Here is an 18563-nt window from a genome sequence, read left to right on the forward strand (position 1 = left end):
ACACACACACACACACACACACACACACAGGTCTGCGTGTGAGTGCTATAGAGGGCACAGGCACACACACACACAGGTCTGCGTGTGAGTGCTATAGAGGGCACAGGAGATGCTTTGTACACAGGAAGTTTCCTCACCAGCTTTGCACATGGACACTGTGTTACATTGTACCAGTCTGTCATCTGCATGCTCTGACCATACCACTCAGCCAGCGCTCATGTGCAGAATAAAGCACAGCCCACCAGTAGTCTATAAATGGCACCTTTATGAATAAGATGCCCAGTATTGTGTGCAGTTGTTTTTCTAAAGGATTTATTTTATTATGTATTCAGTGTTCTGCCTGCAGGTACATCTGCATGCCAGAAGAGGGCACCAGATCTCATTATAGCAGGTTATAAAACAACAGTGGTTGGCTGGGAATTGAACTCAGAACCTCTAGACCTATGGAGGAGTAGCCAGTACTCCTCCTAATCTCTGAGCCATCTCTCCAACCCCTGTGCACAGTTATTTTTGTGAATTATTTATATCCCTCAGCAGTCCTGTGTACACCACCATAGATACTTATGCCCCTAAATGCAAATGTCCTTCAAAGAAATCACTTACTCTTCGTCATCTGTATTTAACAATCGTGTAAATAAATCTTAAAACGGATTGATAAATGTAGAATGAACCCACATGCTTGCATTTGACACACACACACATGGATGCGTGTGTTAGCACACATGTGCGCACCCAAACACACACACACACACACACACACACACACACACCTTTGTCCCTGCTGTGATAAGACACCCAACAGAAACAACTGCAGAAGGGAGGGTTTATTCTGGTTCACAGTAGGCTGCTACAGTCTATCAGAATGAGGAAGCCATGGCAGGATCATGAAACCACACATAGTGTGTCTACAGGCAGGGAGTGGACAGCAATTACTGCTAGTGCTCAGCTCACACTCCCTGTTGTATACATACAGTCTGGGACCTCATCTCATGGGATGGCACTGCCCACATTCAGGTCTAGAAACTCCTTCCCAGATGTGCCCGTCAAGTTGACAGTCTATTAGCCATTCTGGATGGGGTGGTGTGCATCTTGTGAGAACAGCAGCAGCATTTTGAAAGCGGCAGATAGAGGCACATGGACCGTGTACCCCAGGTTCTGTGGAGGGACAGACCCACAAGGAGGACAGACTGTACTGAAGCCCTGAGGCAGCAGCCAACTAGATGGGTGAATCTCTGAGAGCAAGATCTGGAAACAAGGAACCATTCCAGGTTCCTCTGAGGAGCAGTTGGACTCCGTGCTCTGCCACCTCAGGATCTTACAAAGTCCCTGTGTGATGGAAAGGAAGTCAGAGCGCTGGCTGTACACAACCTTACACCTTAGCTGGACTTTAGCTGCTTTTCCAGCTCTGCGCCCCTTCTCTAGGCTTTGGTTTTTATAGTCGGCTTCCTGGGAGCCATTCTCTCTCTAACTTGTCTTTTGTTCCCTTCATTTCAGCCTTAAGATCCTTGCCCGTTTAATGACAGCTAAATTCTTGCATACAGAAATTCGAGAGAAGGGGGGTGCTTATGGTGGCGGTGCTAAACTCACCCACAGTGGGATTTTCACGCTTTACTCTTACAGGTGAGTTTCTGAGTCATCATGTCTCCCGTATGAGTGCCCCCACATTCCAGCCACTGGCTCTGTTCTCTCAGAATGTCATCATGCTCTGTGAATGGTAGCACAGCAAAGGTTATATCTGCTCTTTATTTGGTTCCTCATGTAGAGCAATTCACCATAGCCAGCTGTGTCTTAAATATCCTGCTGCAAGGAACAGACACAGTTGGGTTGCTGTATTGTCTACATTAGACAAAATTCTAACTTCATATTCAGTGTGCTTTGGTGGAATGCCATCAGAATGGTTTCTGAACTAACTTCTGTGGTGGGGGCAGAATCGGAATTGAGATACACTTCTGTTGGGTTTCATAGGAGTGAGGCTGTTTCCATTTTCCAGAAATGGCTACGTTTCTGAGCCACCATTGAATTCTTGTAAACCATGTGCCAAAAGCATGACCTGCCTCTGATATCCTTCTCCTCATCCTGACTGTATCATAGAACTGCACTTTAAACATGGGAGGGTCCCATTGACACACCCCTTGAGGAGGAGCCTAAGATGCTGGGAGGAGCTTTGTCGTCTTAAACACAAGAAAGTGCTCCAAAGACCCCCTTCCCTACTTCCAGCTACCTTCTAGACTATTCTGGGTCTGTCTTAGGGAAGGAAGGGCTAGTTTACTGTGTATCTTCTCCATGGCTCTTCTATAATGTCCTCGAATTCCTGACACCCCTCCGTTCACGGGACTTCCTTTATAGTCTAGCAATGAGGTCAGCAGGTAAGCTGCAGTATTAAATACAGGAGAGTGTGTTGTGCGGTTTCCTGAGTCAGAGTTAAATGCTCCAGAGAGAGTGTTCTGTCAGTGGGCTATGTAGAGTGTAGACTATCAGAGGGAAAAAAAAAAGAACTGTTAAATGTACATGATTGCCGTAGGTTGTTTCCCCCTATGATATAATGCTTCAGTATTGGCTCTTTTGGGTTTCCCAGGGATCCCAATTCCATAGAAACACTACAGTCTTTTGGGAAAGCTGTAGACTGGGCTAAATCTGGAAAGTTCACACAGCAGGACATTGATGAAGCCAAGCTGTCTGTCTTCTCTGCTGTGGATTCTCCCGTTGCTCCATCCGAGAAAGGTATCTTGAGTGCTGGCACTCGGCTGCGTGGTTTCCTCAGCCAGAATTCCATAGTGTTCTGACTTACCGGTCTCTGTGCTCAAACGAATGAAACATGGGAGCCACTGTGTTGTCCAGTTTCTCCCATCTATCTGTCTTATGTAACATGATATCTACACCCAAAGGCCCGAACATTGACCTTGCAGCTTCTTTTGACTCCATTATTAAAATTCTTGTTAAGCAAAAATTCCAACCTTGGTTGAGTCCATGTAAAAAGCTAGACACAGTGGTAGGATTTTTATCCCAACCCTAGGAAGTTGAGAACAGGCAGAACCTTGGGATCAGTAGTTAGTCAGATGACCCGACTTGGTTGACCTCCAGGCCAGTGAGGGAGACCTTGTCTCAAAAACCAAGGTGGGTGGAGCTGGAGAGATGGCTCATCACTTCAGAGTGGCTATTGCTCTTGCAAATCTGAGCTTGGATCTCAGCACCTGAATCTGGCAGCTAACACCCACTTGTAACACTAGCGTCAAGGGGATCTAATAGCTAGTTTGAGTAAAGGAAGACATTTTGACACAGCACAAGCCTGACCACATCATTAGTCAATGCTGCTTTAGTTTGTGGTATTGTCACCTTCACATGTGATCTATAAGTCTTCATCCATACTCTGAAAAGGGAGCTAGAATGGGTTTAGGCCCATTTTGCAGAGCTGGATGTCAAGTTTGAACTCCCTTGCCCACGCAGACCTTCTGGTTGAAGAGCATACCCTAAAGTGACCCGAGTGTCCCCGCTCTCCTTTGAGCACAGAGGCTCCTCCTATGCAACCTGTCTCCCCAGCCATACCTGTGGTTTAACTTTTAGGAATGGACCACTTCTTGTATGGCCTCTCCGATGAGATGAAGCAGGCATACCGAGAACAGCTCTTTGCTGTCAACCACGACAAACTGACCTCTGTGAGCCATAAGTGAGTATGTGTGCCCTGGCTTCCTGCGTCAGGCTGGGGGAAGGGTAAACTCAGGAAGGCAAAGGGTTCCTGTTGACCACTAAAAATGCTTCACATAGAAAACAATCCAATGTGCCATCTCCTTTGCAGATACCTTGGCATCGGCAAGAGCACACACGGCCTGGCTATCCTCGGACCAGAGAACTCAAAAATTGCCAAAGACCCATCATGGATCATAAAATAATGAGTGTCACCTATCTTTGAGTATGTGTAAGAAACCAGAGGCTCTTAACAGCTGAGCCTCTGAGCTAAATTTAATGCAGATGATCACGAGAGTTACTAGTTTCTTTGTTCGGGAAATCATAGTTAGCCATATAAAAACCAACCAAAGGTGTTTATTGACTAGAAAAAAAAAAAAAAGGAAATTCTGTGACCATGAGGAAATCATTAATCATGCATTAAATGACAACAGTGAGCACATTAAACTTCTGAAACAGTACCAAGGCTAGAACATGGATTTTAAATATAAAAGCCAACTCCAACCTGTCTGAGCGTTACTCATTGTTTTCAAACAATAATTTACGACAATAATGTTTCATTTAAGAAAAATGGCTTAGCATCAAACAAGCACTTGCTGCTCTTGCAAGAGACCAGGTTTGGGTTGTTAGCTTCCAACTAGCAGCAGCTCACAACCATCTGTAACTGCAGGTTCCAGGGATCTGATGTCCTCTTCAGGACTCTATGGCCACTGCATGCATTTGGTGCACAGACATGCATGTAGGCAAAACATTCATACACATAAAAACTAAGAACAAATAGATCATTTAGAATAAATACAAGGAGTGTAGTGTGTGTGTGTGTGTGTGTGGTCACACCACAGGCCTGAAGGAGAGTGTAAATGCAGAGTTTAGCAGAGCTGCCCAGTGAGCATCCATGAGTGCTTGTTATGTTGATGTTACCCCAGGCTTTTGTCCTCTGTCTTTACTGAGACAGGGAGGAAACTGAGTGTCTGTTTCTTTTGTTTATCCTCAAGCTCAACTGACCTTTAGGCATCCCTTTTCTCTGTAAACATTTCCTCGTTTCTGCTGTGTGGATATCTAGAGGACGCCTTCAGGCAGAAGTGGGAGCACACAGACTACTTACAAGAGGCAGGGGTGCTTTGCTGCAGACGGCTCATCAGTCTGGGGCGGAGTAGGGTGCAGTGGATGGGCTTTTGCCAAGGACCCAATCATTAACCCTAAACAGTGAGTTAAAATCTTCCAGAGGGTGAAAACCCAGCACCCTGGCTGCTTTTGAAGAAGAGGCCGGTACCAGCTTCTCCTTTTAAGCCTTGGCAGCTGTGGTGTACGACTAAGGGGGAATTGAGAATCACTAATTCATAGTTGTCCTTTTAACATTTGTATGCGATCTGATTGGAAACGATCATAAGCCTAGCTTGCTTACAGTAGTGAAGTAGGAGGTGGGGCCCCTATCTACATGTCCCTGGTGTCCCTGGAGTATCTGTGGAGACTTTGCTAATCTCCACTAGACTGCTGAGGAAGGAAACCTTTGGTGGCATGGAAAAAAATCATCTTGTTTAAGACTCCTACTTAAAACAATAAACCAAGTACCATGGGAGTTTAATCCAAATGTTTAATCCCACAAGACGTACACATAGTAAAGCACAAGACAGTATCTCATACAGTAGAAAACTGACACTTGATCAATAGCGTGAGGCTGGGTTTCACGTCTTAGGGTCTGCTGCATCAATGGTTATGGCAAGTGGTGCTCTCGGATTATTACTGCTGACTCCGTCAACAATGCTTGCTTCCATAAAGTGCTGATAAATAACTATGTTACAAAAAAGGATGGTCCCTGGAGAACATTACAGGTCAGGTGATGGCAGACTTGATGAGATGGCTCATAGATCTCCATGGTGCTGCAAGGGCTCCAGCTTGCCTGTATCGGACATGTCATAGCTCGCCTCATACTTGGCCAAGATCTTCATGATGGGCCGCAGTTTCAGCCACCACTGCACCTTGGGGATCCTGTGCCTGTCAGGAAGACAAGTCAGCTGTCAAATATTATATCTGCTGGAAGATGACTTCTGACTGCTACATACTGCTGGGCACTGTTTGAATAGGCTCGCCAGAAAAATGGGCTTTGGTGCAGTCACCTAAATAAATATGGGATAAGACAACTGTTGTTCATTTCAAGACCAAGTAGCCCAGGGTGGCCTTAAACCAGTAAGCTTTCAGCTGGTCAAGCAACTGCTGGGATGACAGGTATGGACCACCATATTCAGTGTATTATGTGTGTATGTGTATGAGTGTCTCTATGTGTGTGCCTGTGTATGTATGCCTGTGTGTATGTATGTATATCACTAGAGATTAAACTAGGGCCCAATAATACTACCCCAAACTACATAAGTGCTCTACCATCAAGCTTATTCTGAGGCCTTTGTATGTTTTGTGTTTTGAAACAAGGACTCACAATGTTGTCCAGTCTGACCTTGAATTTAAGACACTTCTAAATGATGCTGTGATTGTAGGCCTGTTCCACCATACTCCGGTTCATAGAGCAATTTCCATAGGTCAGATGAAACCATTACTTCTGGTTTTGTTTTTTTTTTAAATCTGTCCTAGATGTGTTCTCTCTGTCTCTGTCTGTCTGTCTGTCTGTCTGTCTGTCTGTCTGTCTGTCTGTCTCTCTCTCTCTCTCTCTCTCTCTCTCTCTCTCTCTCTCTCGTGTGTTGTGTGTATTTAACTAGCTTCAGAAAAGCTCATCTGTTTACCTAATAGTGAGCTCCTTAGAGTACTTAGGCTAGTACTGGTGATCTGTCCTCAGCTCCTATTTCTCATCCTTCCTAGTGAGGAGATTCAGATAAATAACATGGCATTGACTTACTCAAAGTCGGTGTCTTTCTTCAGCTCTGCCACTGGCTGAAACAGGAGATCTCTCTTGCAAATTCCCAGGACACAAATGGAATCATCGCTAACAAATTTTTTCCCTGTGAAAGTAAAAAAAAGAAAAGAAAGAAATCTAAGAACTATTGCGCATATTGAATAAGCAGATAAAAGTGTGGGTGGACCAGGACAGTGAAGGGAGAGAAGCCATCAGAAAACAAATCCATGCACTGGGGGAAGAAATGTAGCTCCTCAGAGTCCTGAGGTGTCCTGGCTCTGCAAAGCCCAGTCAGGATGTGGATTATGCCTGAGAAACCACTGTCCCATCTATTGCTCAGATCTTTAACTGTGACTAGGGCCTTTCCTAGACTGACAGCACTCTTTCCTTAGAGCTGTATCTCAGGTACCCTCAAGGCTCCTCCAGGGTGGGATACAAAGAGGCCTGGACTCTGCAGGAGCCTACCCTCTGTCCCACACTCCAGGAGGAACCCTTTCCCTACCACCACACAGTATGCCTACAGGATAATGGCCACTGGGGGAGAGGTTCCGGGAAAGCAGAAGATGTTCCTCAAGTATTTCACTAAATGGTGCAATGAGAAAATGTGATTTAAGTTGCAGAAAGAGTTCACTTTAATATTTAAAGCTCAAGGACAAACTGGGAAAGGAAATCTAGGCAGAACAAAAGAATACAACAGCATCAAGTGATGTAGACAAATTATCAAGAGGGAAAAAAAAAAGCCAGAGTTAGGACTCTGAAAATACTACAGGTCAGTTCGAACTATTTATGTCTGTTCTGTAGGATGCCACTTTTATAAGCCTCATAGTGGACATCGTATAGGTCGATCCTGAGGGAATCACACCCAGTATGACTGAGAAAGAAGCCTGACATAGGGAGAGGGTGCCAAAAAGCCTGGCCCAAGTAACCAATGGGAAGAGGCAGTGTGATTTAGAAATGCAGGCCTCAGGAGGGAACAGGATGAAAAGCTTCATGCAAAGTTTTTGAAAATGTAAATGAATTTAAACTATTCTAGAAATCATAACTTATGGAAGTGATCACGGGGTAGGGGTGGGGGGAGACAAGCGTGTAGTTTCATTAAGCATGAATGGGTTCATTTAGAAGGCAACATCTTTCCACAAAGGAAACTGGAGGTTTTGACAGGTGCTTGCACAGGAAGGGTCTACCCAGCATCCTGAAAGCTAAACTCCCATGTTAGACTGAAGGAAGTCCCCCGCTTCAATTTCAACCTTGACCCACTGTCTGACAAAAAACAATACCAGTCGGGAAACAGCTGGCAGATGTTTGCCATCACTGAAACAGATGGCCTGCCCCTAAAGAACTGCACCATCTGAGAGGTCTGGGTGGTCAGCCATGGGCCAGGTGGACATAAAGGAAAACAGCATGCCTAAGAGTGAGCACAGGACCGCCAAGACTGGCTCAGTGCCTCTGCTGAGCATCCATCTGTGGTGGGTATTGGGTGGGGGAGACCCAGACCCTACAGCATGTGTTGAGTCAGCAAACTTGGAAACACATGAGGGTTAATTGGTTATCACACTCCTCGTCATGGTGTGAACAAGACCTCACACGACTTCAGAAGTGTGCCACGGCCTTTCCTTCATACAACCGAGAAAGCTGGGCTAAACCCTATGTCTGAGGAGGTATTGATTTGCTCATGATATTCTAGGAGAAATCAAGGGGATGACTGTCATCAAATCCTAAGGTTACTTCTGGAGGAGAGAAGAAATTGAAAAAGGGACAATATGTAGGATTTGAAGAAGGAAGGTAGGGCACAGCTCCTCCCCATCAGTGTGCGGATCCCCTACCCCTGTGTAACCTGCCTATGATCCAACCAATGGACAAGTGTTAGCCTAAAGGTAAGGACCTTGAATGTGTTTCATGGCACCACAGGAAAGAAATGCTCCATTTTACAGTCTTGCTAATGGCAGACAGTGTGTGCCAGGCAATCTCCTAGCTAACAAGAATGCTACCAAACAACTCGTCACCCATCGCCAGCAGTAGAAATAAAATAGTCTTATGAATTATGTTTAATTATAACCTCTGGAAATCATAGGTGGTAGTCAGTATTCACAGTCGAGCAGAGAGTGCGGTATCCCAGCCATCGCAATGGCAGATTTAAGGAAGGAGAAAGACCATAGCTGTTATAACAGTGTTCTCAGTGAGGCACTGAGGCACATTTCCCATTGCCCCTGTCCCCTCATACCTGTGCCCTGCGACCCCTTCAGTTTGGCCGAGATCCACTCCATTGCTTTGGCAGAAATTTTGGTTCCAAAGTTTCTATCGAATGGAGAAGGCGCTCCCCCCTGTGGTCGGCAAGTTACATGAAATGTAAGTCACACAGCAAATTCTCTGATTACCAATGAAAAATACCAAAACTTAACAGCATGCATGTGCTGTGTAAACCTGCTGTGGTTTTGGTATCTAGGACAGGAGGGAAACAGGTCTGTAAATCCTGGAGCCTGACCTCAGCCTGCTACATAGCCTTGTGGTGTTCCCAACTAAACAAGTAAGCTGTTGTTCTTTGTATTGCTGTCTCTATTTGTGTCTCTGTGTGTGGTACAGACAAGTGTGTGTGTGTGTGTATGTGTATGTGTGTGTGTAGATGTGCTCTCCTACCCGTGTGGAGGGCAGAGCACCACATCAGGTATTATGGCTTTCCAACAACTGGCTTCAGACAGGGTCTCTCACAACTAGAAGCTCCCTGTTTAGCCCAGGCTGCCAGCCCAGCTAGTTTTCCAGATCTGTCTCACCCCAGTAATGGTGTTAGAGGCATGGGCAGCCATGCCTGGCTTACTATGTTGGTGCTGGAGATTCAAATCCTGGCCCTATTTCTTGCAGAGTACGGGCTGTATACCTACTGAGCCATTTTTCCAGCCTATTTCTTGTAGAGTAAGGGCTGTATACCTACTGAGCCATTTTCCCAGCCCATTTCCGAGGCCAGGGATGAATCACAACTTCTTTTACTGATAAAAATCTGTGGACTCACAAAAATGAGAATATACATATTCTCATATACATATCATATACATAACTCACATTAACTTCAGGAATTCATGAACCCTTCGGAAAGAAGTTAGTGGCTCCTAGTTTAAAAGTTTCTGGAAGTTGGCATCTTTACTAACTAGCAAAATAGCAGTTATCAGTGAGCTCTGAGCTTGCGCAAGTATGGGTGATTCCACATGTCAATTCTGGGCCTCCATATGTACACACACACACACACATTTTAAAAGGGCATATGTAAACATGAGCAACACACACATGCACACATACAGAGACACACAAGTGGATGAAGATTAAAAAGTTCCCTACATTGCATAAAGGCCAACAAATACGCAACAAGACCACTGACTCCCAAGCTGATCTCCAGCCCTGTGACCTGGGCATGCTCACTTCACAGAAAGGGGAGGATAAAGAAAAACAATGAAGACAAAAGAAAGGCCCGTATTCTGGAGGTAGAGAAGCAGTTCTATCTTTCCAGATAATCTCGATTTGTTGAAAGTGTCAAATTAATACTACTGCACTGGTCCAAAACTCCACCTGAAATCTTATTACAAGCTGATATTGTTATGGGAGTGTTTCCAATGACCAGTGTTCTTTCTGGGCTCTATGAAAGCTGGTAGGTTTTCCCCTAAAAGTACTGCTGTGGTTTGAGGGTGGACTGTCTCCTCCATAGACTCATGTCTTAAAATACTTAGTTCCCAACTTAGGGTGGAGCTTGAGGTAGATGACCTGGAGCAAGCAGGTCACCGTCACCATGGAAGCTCATTCGTAGTCTCTTAGCCCAGCCCCACCTCATGATTGCCCTCTACCTCCAGACTGTGGATTCAAAGCAACCATCTGCCTCCCACTCCTGCCCCGATGCCTTTCCTGCCACTGCTGGCGCTATCCCCTTAAACTGTTGGCCAACATAAATCCTTCCTCCGTTATATTGCTTTTTGTCAGCTGTTTGGTCACAGGCAAGAGAAAAGCATCTAAGTACTGCCCATAAACCCGGATGTCACAGATTACACAGAATTCTAAAAGGGATGGCGTTCCACACGTCTGAAAACTCCGCATACTTACAAGAGCTTTCGAATTCATCCGTGCTCATGTCCCACAGAATGGCACCACTCTGAGGGGGATGCCTGGGGCTCAGAGATCACAGAAGACCTTGGCCTACCTGTTGCATATGGCCCAGCACGTTTTTCCTGCAGTCAAACACTCCTTTGCCCTCCTCTGAGTAGAGCTGGTAGATGAAGTCAGTGGTGTAATTTACACTGCAGCTTTCGTTTCTGAAACGGATGTGAAGATGGCAAGTTTACTCCGGGCTGTGGAGGGGTTGAGTGTGGGCTTTCTGGAGAACTGCTCCAGCCAGCCAGGCTGGCTCAAGGCTCAAGGCACCCAGTCATTTGCCATGTCAGTCCCCTTCATCTCTGCCCCTACCCTGACTCTGTACATTTCCCTTTCCTCATAAAGGCTGTTTGGGAGGGGGGCTCAAGGAAATGAGGGGCAAGTGTCTAGAAAATAATAACCAATAGGCTATAGAGCAAGAATAAAATGTAAAAGGTTGTCCTTTGTTTCAATGAAGACCTGATTTTTTTTTTTTTAACAACTCAGGTTTCTAAAGAGACCTGTGCTCCTTTAGCATTCACAGAACCAGTGGCAAAGGAAAAATCCCACTGGGGTTTGAATCCCATGACAACTTCTGTCCAAGACCCTACACCTAAAACGGAAGACCAGAAACCCTCTCCATTACCTGAGTACGAGGCCCCTCTGGATGCTGGTCTTCATTTTCTCTGTCAAATGCATGACGTTGGACTAGAAAAGATTGTTTGATCAGACAGTTCACTTATTTGTCTCCTACAATAAGACCATGTATGCTAGAATGTAGCACCATGTACAAGCACAATCAGCTGCTTGTAAATGTTTTGGGAGGTATCACAGTACAGAAGAATGCAGTGGATGAAAAACATGGCAGTATCATTAGCAAATCAGATAAGCACAGAATGTGTAAGAGGTGTGGCTATGCTACTGGGTATGTTTATTAGGAAATGAATACTGACCCGCCTCCAACTAAAATACTTACTCTATACATTTGCCTAACCCACACATTTTTTTTAATGTTCATGACTGTGATGGTTAGTGTTCATTGTCAACCTGGTACAACCGTAAACACCTAAGAGAGTCTCTGCGCTATCTAGATTAGGCTGGCTCTGTGGGCATGTGTATGGGGAATTATCTTGATTGTGTTAATCATGGTGGGAAGAGGCACTCATTGTCAATGGCACTATTCCCCAGGAAGGGGATTCTGAACTATAAGCAGGAGATACTAAGCTGAGCTGAAAACACATGCATGTGTTCTCCTTCTGTTCTTGACTACATGAGGCGTGCAGCTTCAAGTTCCAGCTATGCTGACATCTATACAGACCATGACCTGGAACTATCGGTGAAATAAGCCCTTTCTCCCTTAAGTTGCTTTGGCCTGGATATTTTACTATAACAACGGGAAACAAAAGTAGGAGAATGGCAATATGTCAGAAGGCCGAAGGGATGCTGTTTAAACACCAGGTCCCATTACATAAGTCTCTTTAAGTGACTTATGCCAAATACTGGGAAAGCGTTTCTTGTTTCTCAAAATAATGAATGATTTACAAATACATACACACAGAGAAACAGAGTGTGTCCTGTGAGTGTGTGTATTTGTGTATGAGAGAGAGAGACTGTGTGTGAGAGAAAGAGAAAGAGAGACTGTAAGTGTGTGCATGTGCGTGTGTGTGAAGCCCCCTAAGAGCACTTTGCTGGTCTTGAAGAAGACCTAGCCTCTTTTCTCAGCACCCATAGGATGGTTCACCACCATCCTTAACTCCAGTTCGAGGGCACCTGTCACCCTCTTCTGGCCCCGAGGGTGTGAACATACACACATACTCACAAAATATCCACATGTACAAAATAAAAATAAATGGATTAACCAACATACATGGTCACCTAGCCAAAGAGTTCCTAAGACTTAAGTACAAGCATCCGGATTTGAAGATGGCAAATGAAAAATGAGAAGCTTGCAATATTTTGCAACACCAATCTCCAGCCTTCAAAAACCCCAATGGGGATCTGGTAAAGAAGGCTCTTTACGCAGCACTGCTGAAGGAAGTGCTCTGGGGGCCAAGCATGCATGGCATGCGACCATTGACATACCTGCAAATCTCCAATACCAAATGGCTCTTCAAAGATGTAGGCAGCATCAGCTCCTGCTGCAAGGCCCCCCATGTTGGCCAGGTAGCCACAGTATCCACCCATGGTCTCAATGATGAACACCCGGCGCTTGGTCCCACTGGCCGACTGTTTAATTCGGTCGCACGTCTAGTTACAGACATAGAGAGTCGTCATTTGAATCCAGGACCTTGGCTAGTGCCACATGTGCACCGGCCCAGGGCCTGTTCTCCCCACAAGCTGCAGCATGTCCCTCCACCAAACCCAAGCGTGTGTGCAGAAGCAAGCATTGGCTACAGAGAGGCTCAATGGCAAAACTGCTCAGGTGCAGGCTGTCAGTATCTCTGTGATCATCCGAGGTGGAGCCCTGGCTAGGCCATTACCCTGGAGACTAGTCACTCAAGTCAGCTCACTTCCTGAACTGTTTGACTATATCTTTGCTGGAAGTATTTCTTTTTAGCTGATGTGAATTAATATTTCTCTGGGAATGTTGATTATCCAACTACCTATTTTCTCTTTTTACTTTTCTGATGTTTTACTGTGAAAAGCTCTTTGTGATGTTGGATGTTTTGTTTGTCTTGGGTATAGCCTTGGGTCTTTCATAAAGGGTACCTATGTCCAAAGAGAACAGCTTCTTGGACAAAGGCACCCAGAGACATCTTCCAGGCACTCTCATATTGAAACCCACTGCCAACCATTCTACAAAAGGACCCAGGTTCAAGACGGAGGATAGCTGAAAACCACTCAGGGCCTCACACCCATGGCAGCAATGCAAGTGCCAATCATTTCCTCAGAAATCAGTGGTAGCCTTCTACCTCATTCTCAGCATGCGTTCTGTTCCAAGGAAATGGAGATCCACACATACAATCCAAACCTGATGGTGTCCATGGATTCTTCAAACCCCTCAGCACTCTCTTGTAAGTACGCCTCAAGGCTTTTCTATGGGATGCATAGCCCTGCCAATCCCCAGCACCCTGTCCAGCTCCCAGGTCCAGGTGCTGTCTTAGCTCAGAGACGCTGCTCTCTTGAGCCTCTCTGGACCTTCAGACAGCAGTCTCCAGGCACAGTGAAGAAGTAAACATAGAGGCCCCTAAAGGTATTCCATACACACTCCCTGGAACTCCTCTTATACATCTTGAGGTGGGGTTTGTCTGGATCATCTAAGAGGGTCTTGGTTGTCATAGTGTCACTGTAAAGGAGGCAAAAGAAGCCAGGGCACAATAACTACACAAAGCTACTACACAAAGGAGCGAGAGGGTTTGTGCCATCTAAGAGGATGCAACAGAGGTTCATGGAATGCCAGGGTCACAGGTTGCAAAAGCAGAAGATATAGTGACAGCCTCTCCCTGAGAGCTCACACCTTGACTTCAGTTCCCTGACTTCTGCCCCTCACTACTATGAGCAAATGGCTATTAGGTTAACAGCAAGTATACAGCCATTTATTACAATTGTAAGAAACTCACTCAGGCTCTTTCCTGTTCTCTTATCTGCAACCTGTGACCCACTTAGAAAGTCATTTCCTCAGGAAGACACTATGTGACCTCCAGGAGTGACAGTCCCTCTGTGTCCTCCCTTCATCCCAGTATGTTTTCCTAAAAAGTGTCTTATTAGATTTGTATATTTCCTCTCCAGATTGAAGTCCCTGGAGGACAGGAGCCCTGGGCTAATGGAGGATAGGTATGACAGAACCTGTCCCAGCCAGTTGTGCCTCCAACACAGGAGATGCTTAACACTGAAAAGAAAAGAAAGTGCCCATTAACAGTCAGGAGGGAAGAGGAGAAAGACGTCAAGAGGGTGAAGGGGTACTTGGACTGCAACAGTCACAGATCTTTAGGGAATGTGCAAAGTGGGTCTACACTAAAGTCAAAAGAGCCATTTGGAGATTTTCATATGATCACTCTGAGTTATACTTAACAGATCATCATGCTTATGAACAAACATGGGTTTTAAGAAAAATATTCCAATCTGTAATTTGTCTAGTGAATCCCCCTGTATGTGCTTTGCTGGGTGGGAAGCCCTGGGTTCTCTAGAAACAGAGATGTAACAAAGGAAGAGGGGGTTCATGTTGTACTGAATATCTCTCTCTCTGTGATACTCAAGCGCTGAAAGGGTCACCGTGTGGTCTTTGTTACAGAGCCCTCCTACAAGTAAAAGAAGACTGCAGATCAGAACAGAAGGCTCTGCTGAGCTAGGTACCCAGTCCCCTGAGGGGAACAAAGCCACACAGGTTAATGTCCTACTTTAATCTTTCCCAAATGCCCACTAATCCAGAACACTATGTTGCAGTCACTTAATGAGTCAAGAAGATGACAAAGAAAGAGCCCTTTGTCCCCCAGGACTGTGAATACGGATCTCTAAGCTCTGATCCAAACAGGTTGTTAATGAGACAGACATAAACAAACCGATTAGACTAAACCTGCTTACCCCTGGCTGGAAAAAAAAAAAAAAACAACAAAGGGGTTTGGAATGATCTGCCTCTGCTATGGACATCCCTCCTCAGTGCTCTCTCGTTACTGCACCTGAAGATTTCAATCAGTTCCTTCTAAAAATAGTAAGCCATCCTTGCCTTGTCTCACTCAATTACTAAAGGCAGCACTGACAATGAAAGAGCCAGTATATCAAGGCCATCTGACATGTGCTGGTTACACACAGAGGAGCTTCCCTGACTTCTGGCCAAGAGGGGAAACCATTTGGGGCTCCTGCCTCTTATGCTACAACAACTGGCTCATAGGCAAGTTCCTCACTGCCCAAGGGCATAGAGCAGTTTTTCTCTGGGGAAAGCCTCTGTGAGGAGTGCTGCTGGAGGAAGAATGTCACGCTGCAGTTCCAACATCATGGTCAGTCCGCTACACACACTTATCTTTTCAGTAACATACTTGAAACATGAGGCAGTAAGGCAGAGTCTGTCACAGAACGAGATATTCCTTTGAGGGTTATATTAATTAGTGTGGGGGCAATCATGTCTTATTAACAAGATAAGAGGTTTCCTTCCCTGTTTGCCCCTGATCCCATAACTGGTATTCTTTCAGAGTACTTACTGAAGAACTCAGGTGGGAAGCCAGAAAGGGAAGGAAGGGGCTGGGCAGTATAGGCAGAGAGAATCTTGCCATACTAGGTACTGGCACAGAGAACTGACTGATCCTCACTTCCCTGTCAGTGTCTAAGCCAGAAGGCTGAAGCATGTTGGTCCATCTAGGACTTCTACCTATGATATCACCTGTCAACAAAGTTGTTAGAGGGGAAAGCTCAGGACTCTCTTGGCCCTAAGTCATTCAGTGACTAGGGTTCAGTCTACAGGCTTCTTTATGATTCTATTTAACATGCAAAGTAATTAAACTCCAAGGAAGATAAGTAGGCATCATGGGAGCTTTCACATTGCTTATGAGCTCCACCAACAGACAGGTTACAAGGGACATACCTAGAGTATTGCAATCTATTTAATAGTCCCATGCCAAGATCTTAATGGAAGATTCAGATGCTTGGTCCAAATGGGCATCTTCCCACTTTTCCTGCCAACTAATTTAACTTAGTAGAGAGAACTTGGGCTATAAGGACTCGCTCTAATGTTTAAAACTCACTGTAAAGTCTAAAGCAGTAGTTCTCAACATTCCTAACTCCGTGATGCTCAGATGGAGTTCCAACATAAAACTGTTTCCTTACTACTTTATAACTGTAATTTTGCTAGTGTTATAAATGGTAATGTAAATATTTGATATACAGGGTATCTGATATGTGACACCCCCTTGGGGTCACGACATACAGGGTTATGCACCAGCTCAGATGTGAACATCTCAAGTAAGAGATCAGCTTGTTGCCTTTGGGTCAGGGTGGAAGGACCTGAGCATGGTAAGATGCCAACCTACATGCTTGACCACCGTCCATTCTACTGTTGTATAACTGCTAACTGCACAAGGGACTCTGGAAGCTAGCAGACAGCCTCCTGCCTCAGAAGCACCTAGTACATTCAGTTCATTACCTGTGTTACAAATGTAGACACCAGTACCACATGGAGCACCTGCAGCAGGTGAAGTCACCTTCTTCTAAGAGAGTGACTTTGTCTCCTGGAATGCCTCTCATCTCATCGGGAAGTCTGTGTAAGCCTTGGGCTCCTTAGTTTGAGTATTTATATTGACCATGCTTACTCTGGGGATACTTATACTTACAGGGTAACCAGATGCAATCCTTTGTGCTCACTCCTGACACTTGTTCTGTAACCTTCCCCCAACATCACAACTCTAACAATGGGACTTTGGACAGAAGCAGCTGACCTTAAGAGATGTGATGTCCACAGCTCTCCTGCTCAGATGGTACAGAAACACTACAGAGAGGCCCACATAGAGCATTTCATGTTGAGTTAAAACAGACAAGGTATGGCCAAGTGGTAAAGAAGAGTTCTGGCTTATTCCCTCTGAAAACCATGAAAGGGTATCTTTTTCAATTTCTAGTTACGGTTGGACAGGTGAAGGTTAAAGACTACAAGTTGGGAATTTGAGCTGTCAGGAGGGCTAAATGGAGGAGAAAAAAATCCCGTTCAGGCAAAGCAAAGTAAAAATTGAAGCAGAAGGTCTCTTACCTCGACAATCACATTCAGGCCAGTATCAGAACCGATACTGATGTCTGTGCCAGGGATATCGTTGCTAATAGTGGCAGGCAAAATACATATTGGTATACAAAACTCCTCATGGTTGTTTCGAGCCTCAGATAGCATGATGGCACCATGATAACCCTGAAGCAGCAGGGCCATAGCAGTTAGCAAAGTGCAGGTACATCACTTACCAAGTTACTGAGCGTGGGCAGTAACTCCAGGGATGTGACAGGGAGGGAACCAAGTAACCAGCGGGAAGTTGGTCCACATGGGCCAGCAGAGCCCATGAGAGGCCAGGATTGGCATCTGAGCAGGCTAAGGGCATGCTTCAACTATTCACAGGCCACTGGGTGCATCCCTTAACCCTGTCCTTCTTGTCCCACAGGAAGAAGACACAAGTGGCAAGTTAAGGTGGGGCAAAGCAGACAGCAAAGCAGGCAGCAGGCCGAGGAGACAGAGGTGCATCGTGGGTTAGTCATTAGATGGAACTGCTGCTCCTTTCTCAGCATTAAAGAGGAGGTGGGGAAATAAAGTGAGGTTGGGGGCCTTTCGGCACAAAGCCCATCCCAACACTTCTTTAGGTGGAGTGGAGAATGGGGAGGAGCACGGGGCTCAAGGAGAACATCAAATGACTGAGATCACCAATGCAGCTGGTTCACTGCACCACCGCCAAAGTCTGACAGGAAAAGAGACATGCATTTTACATTACCTGCAGGTCCACCCCAAGACCCACACCATCATCACTGTGCCCCTCTGCTCCCCATTAGAAATATCTGTCTCCCTCCTGGAAGAAGCATTCTTTCTAGACCTTTGGCAGTGCTTACACGAAGCAAGAGAAATCATTTGGAATCTCAGGCACTGCTTTGAAGCAATAATTAAAAATGTCTGACTCTACTGTAAAGAAGGCTACTAGTTAGTATGCAGAAGTTTCCAGTACCTGCCTCAGATATTAAAGCTGGGTTAGTGGTAGCATACAGGTCTACTCACCCACAGTTCCTAAATCCAGGCAGCTCCCAACACTGTACATAGGGTATTTTTTAGACCATTGCAGATGGAAAGTCTGACCCATGAATCTTATTTATCTTTCTTAAAATAATATAATCATCAGGTTGCTGCAGGATTATTGTTCAAATACAGCACGGACACTGCCTCCCCACAAGGCAGCTGTGATAAATGTTGTATGTTCTAGACCATCTTCCTACAACCGAATCATCCTGAGATTTAAAACCTGTGTGCTCCAAGGATTCT

The 18563-nt window shown here is 45.4% G+C and overlaps 2 protein-coding genes across 4 annotated transcripts in view; one reads left to right on the plus strand and one right to left on the minus strand.

The window, feature by feature from the left end:
- The window catches only part of Pitrm1 (pitrilysin metallopeptidase 1), a 32841-nt gene extending 28652 nt beyond the window's left edge, over positions 1-4189 (plus strand). For both annotated transcript variants that reach the window (XM_021180213.2, XM_029468169.1), the window contains exons 24-27: positions 1495-1620; positions 2576-2721; positions 3562-3664; positions 3794-4189. In XM_021180213.2, the coding sequence (XP_021035872.1) occupies positions 1495-1620; positions 2576-2721; positions 3562-3664; positions 3794-3887 (469 nt within the window). In that variant the 3' untranslated portion in view covers positions 3888-4189. The remainder of the gene's footprint in view (positions 1-1494; positions 1621-2575; positions 2722-3561; positions 3665-3793) is intronic.
- Positions 4190-5257: 1068 nt separating this feature from the next.
- Positions 5258-18563, minus strand: part of Pfkp (phosphofructokinase, platelet) — a 62571-nt gene continuing 49265 nt past the window's right edge. The window contains exons 16-22 of one of the 2 annotated variants that reach the window (XM_021180123.2): positions 17304-17456; positions 12716-12880; positions 11280-11341; positions 10704-10815; positions 8748-8847; positions 6530-6632; positions 5262-5676 (exon numbers count right to left, since the gene is read on the minus strand). In XM_021180123.2, coding sequence (XP_021035782.1) covers positions 5544-5676; positions 6530-6632; positions 8748-8847; positions 10704-10815; positions 11280-11341; positions 12716-12880; positions 17304-17456 — 828 coding nt within the window. In that variant the 3' untranslated portion in view covers positions 5262-5543. Of the gene's footprint in view, positions 5677-6529; positions 6633-8747; positions 8848-10703; positions 10816-11279; positions 11342-12715; positions 12881-17303; positions 17457-18563 lie in introns of both variants that reach the window. The other variant, XM_021180122.2, reaches the window with a different exon arrangement.

Source organism: Mus caroli, chromosome 13 (assembly GCF_900094665.2).
Source record: "Mus caroli chromosome 13, CAROLI_EIJ_v1.1, whole genome shotgun sequence".
NCBI classification, from domain to species: domain Eukaryota; kingdom Metazoa; phylum Chordata; class Mammalia; order Rodentia; family Muridae; genus Mus; species Mus caroli.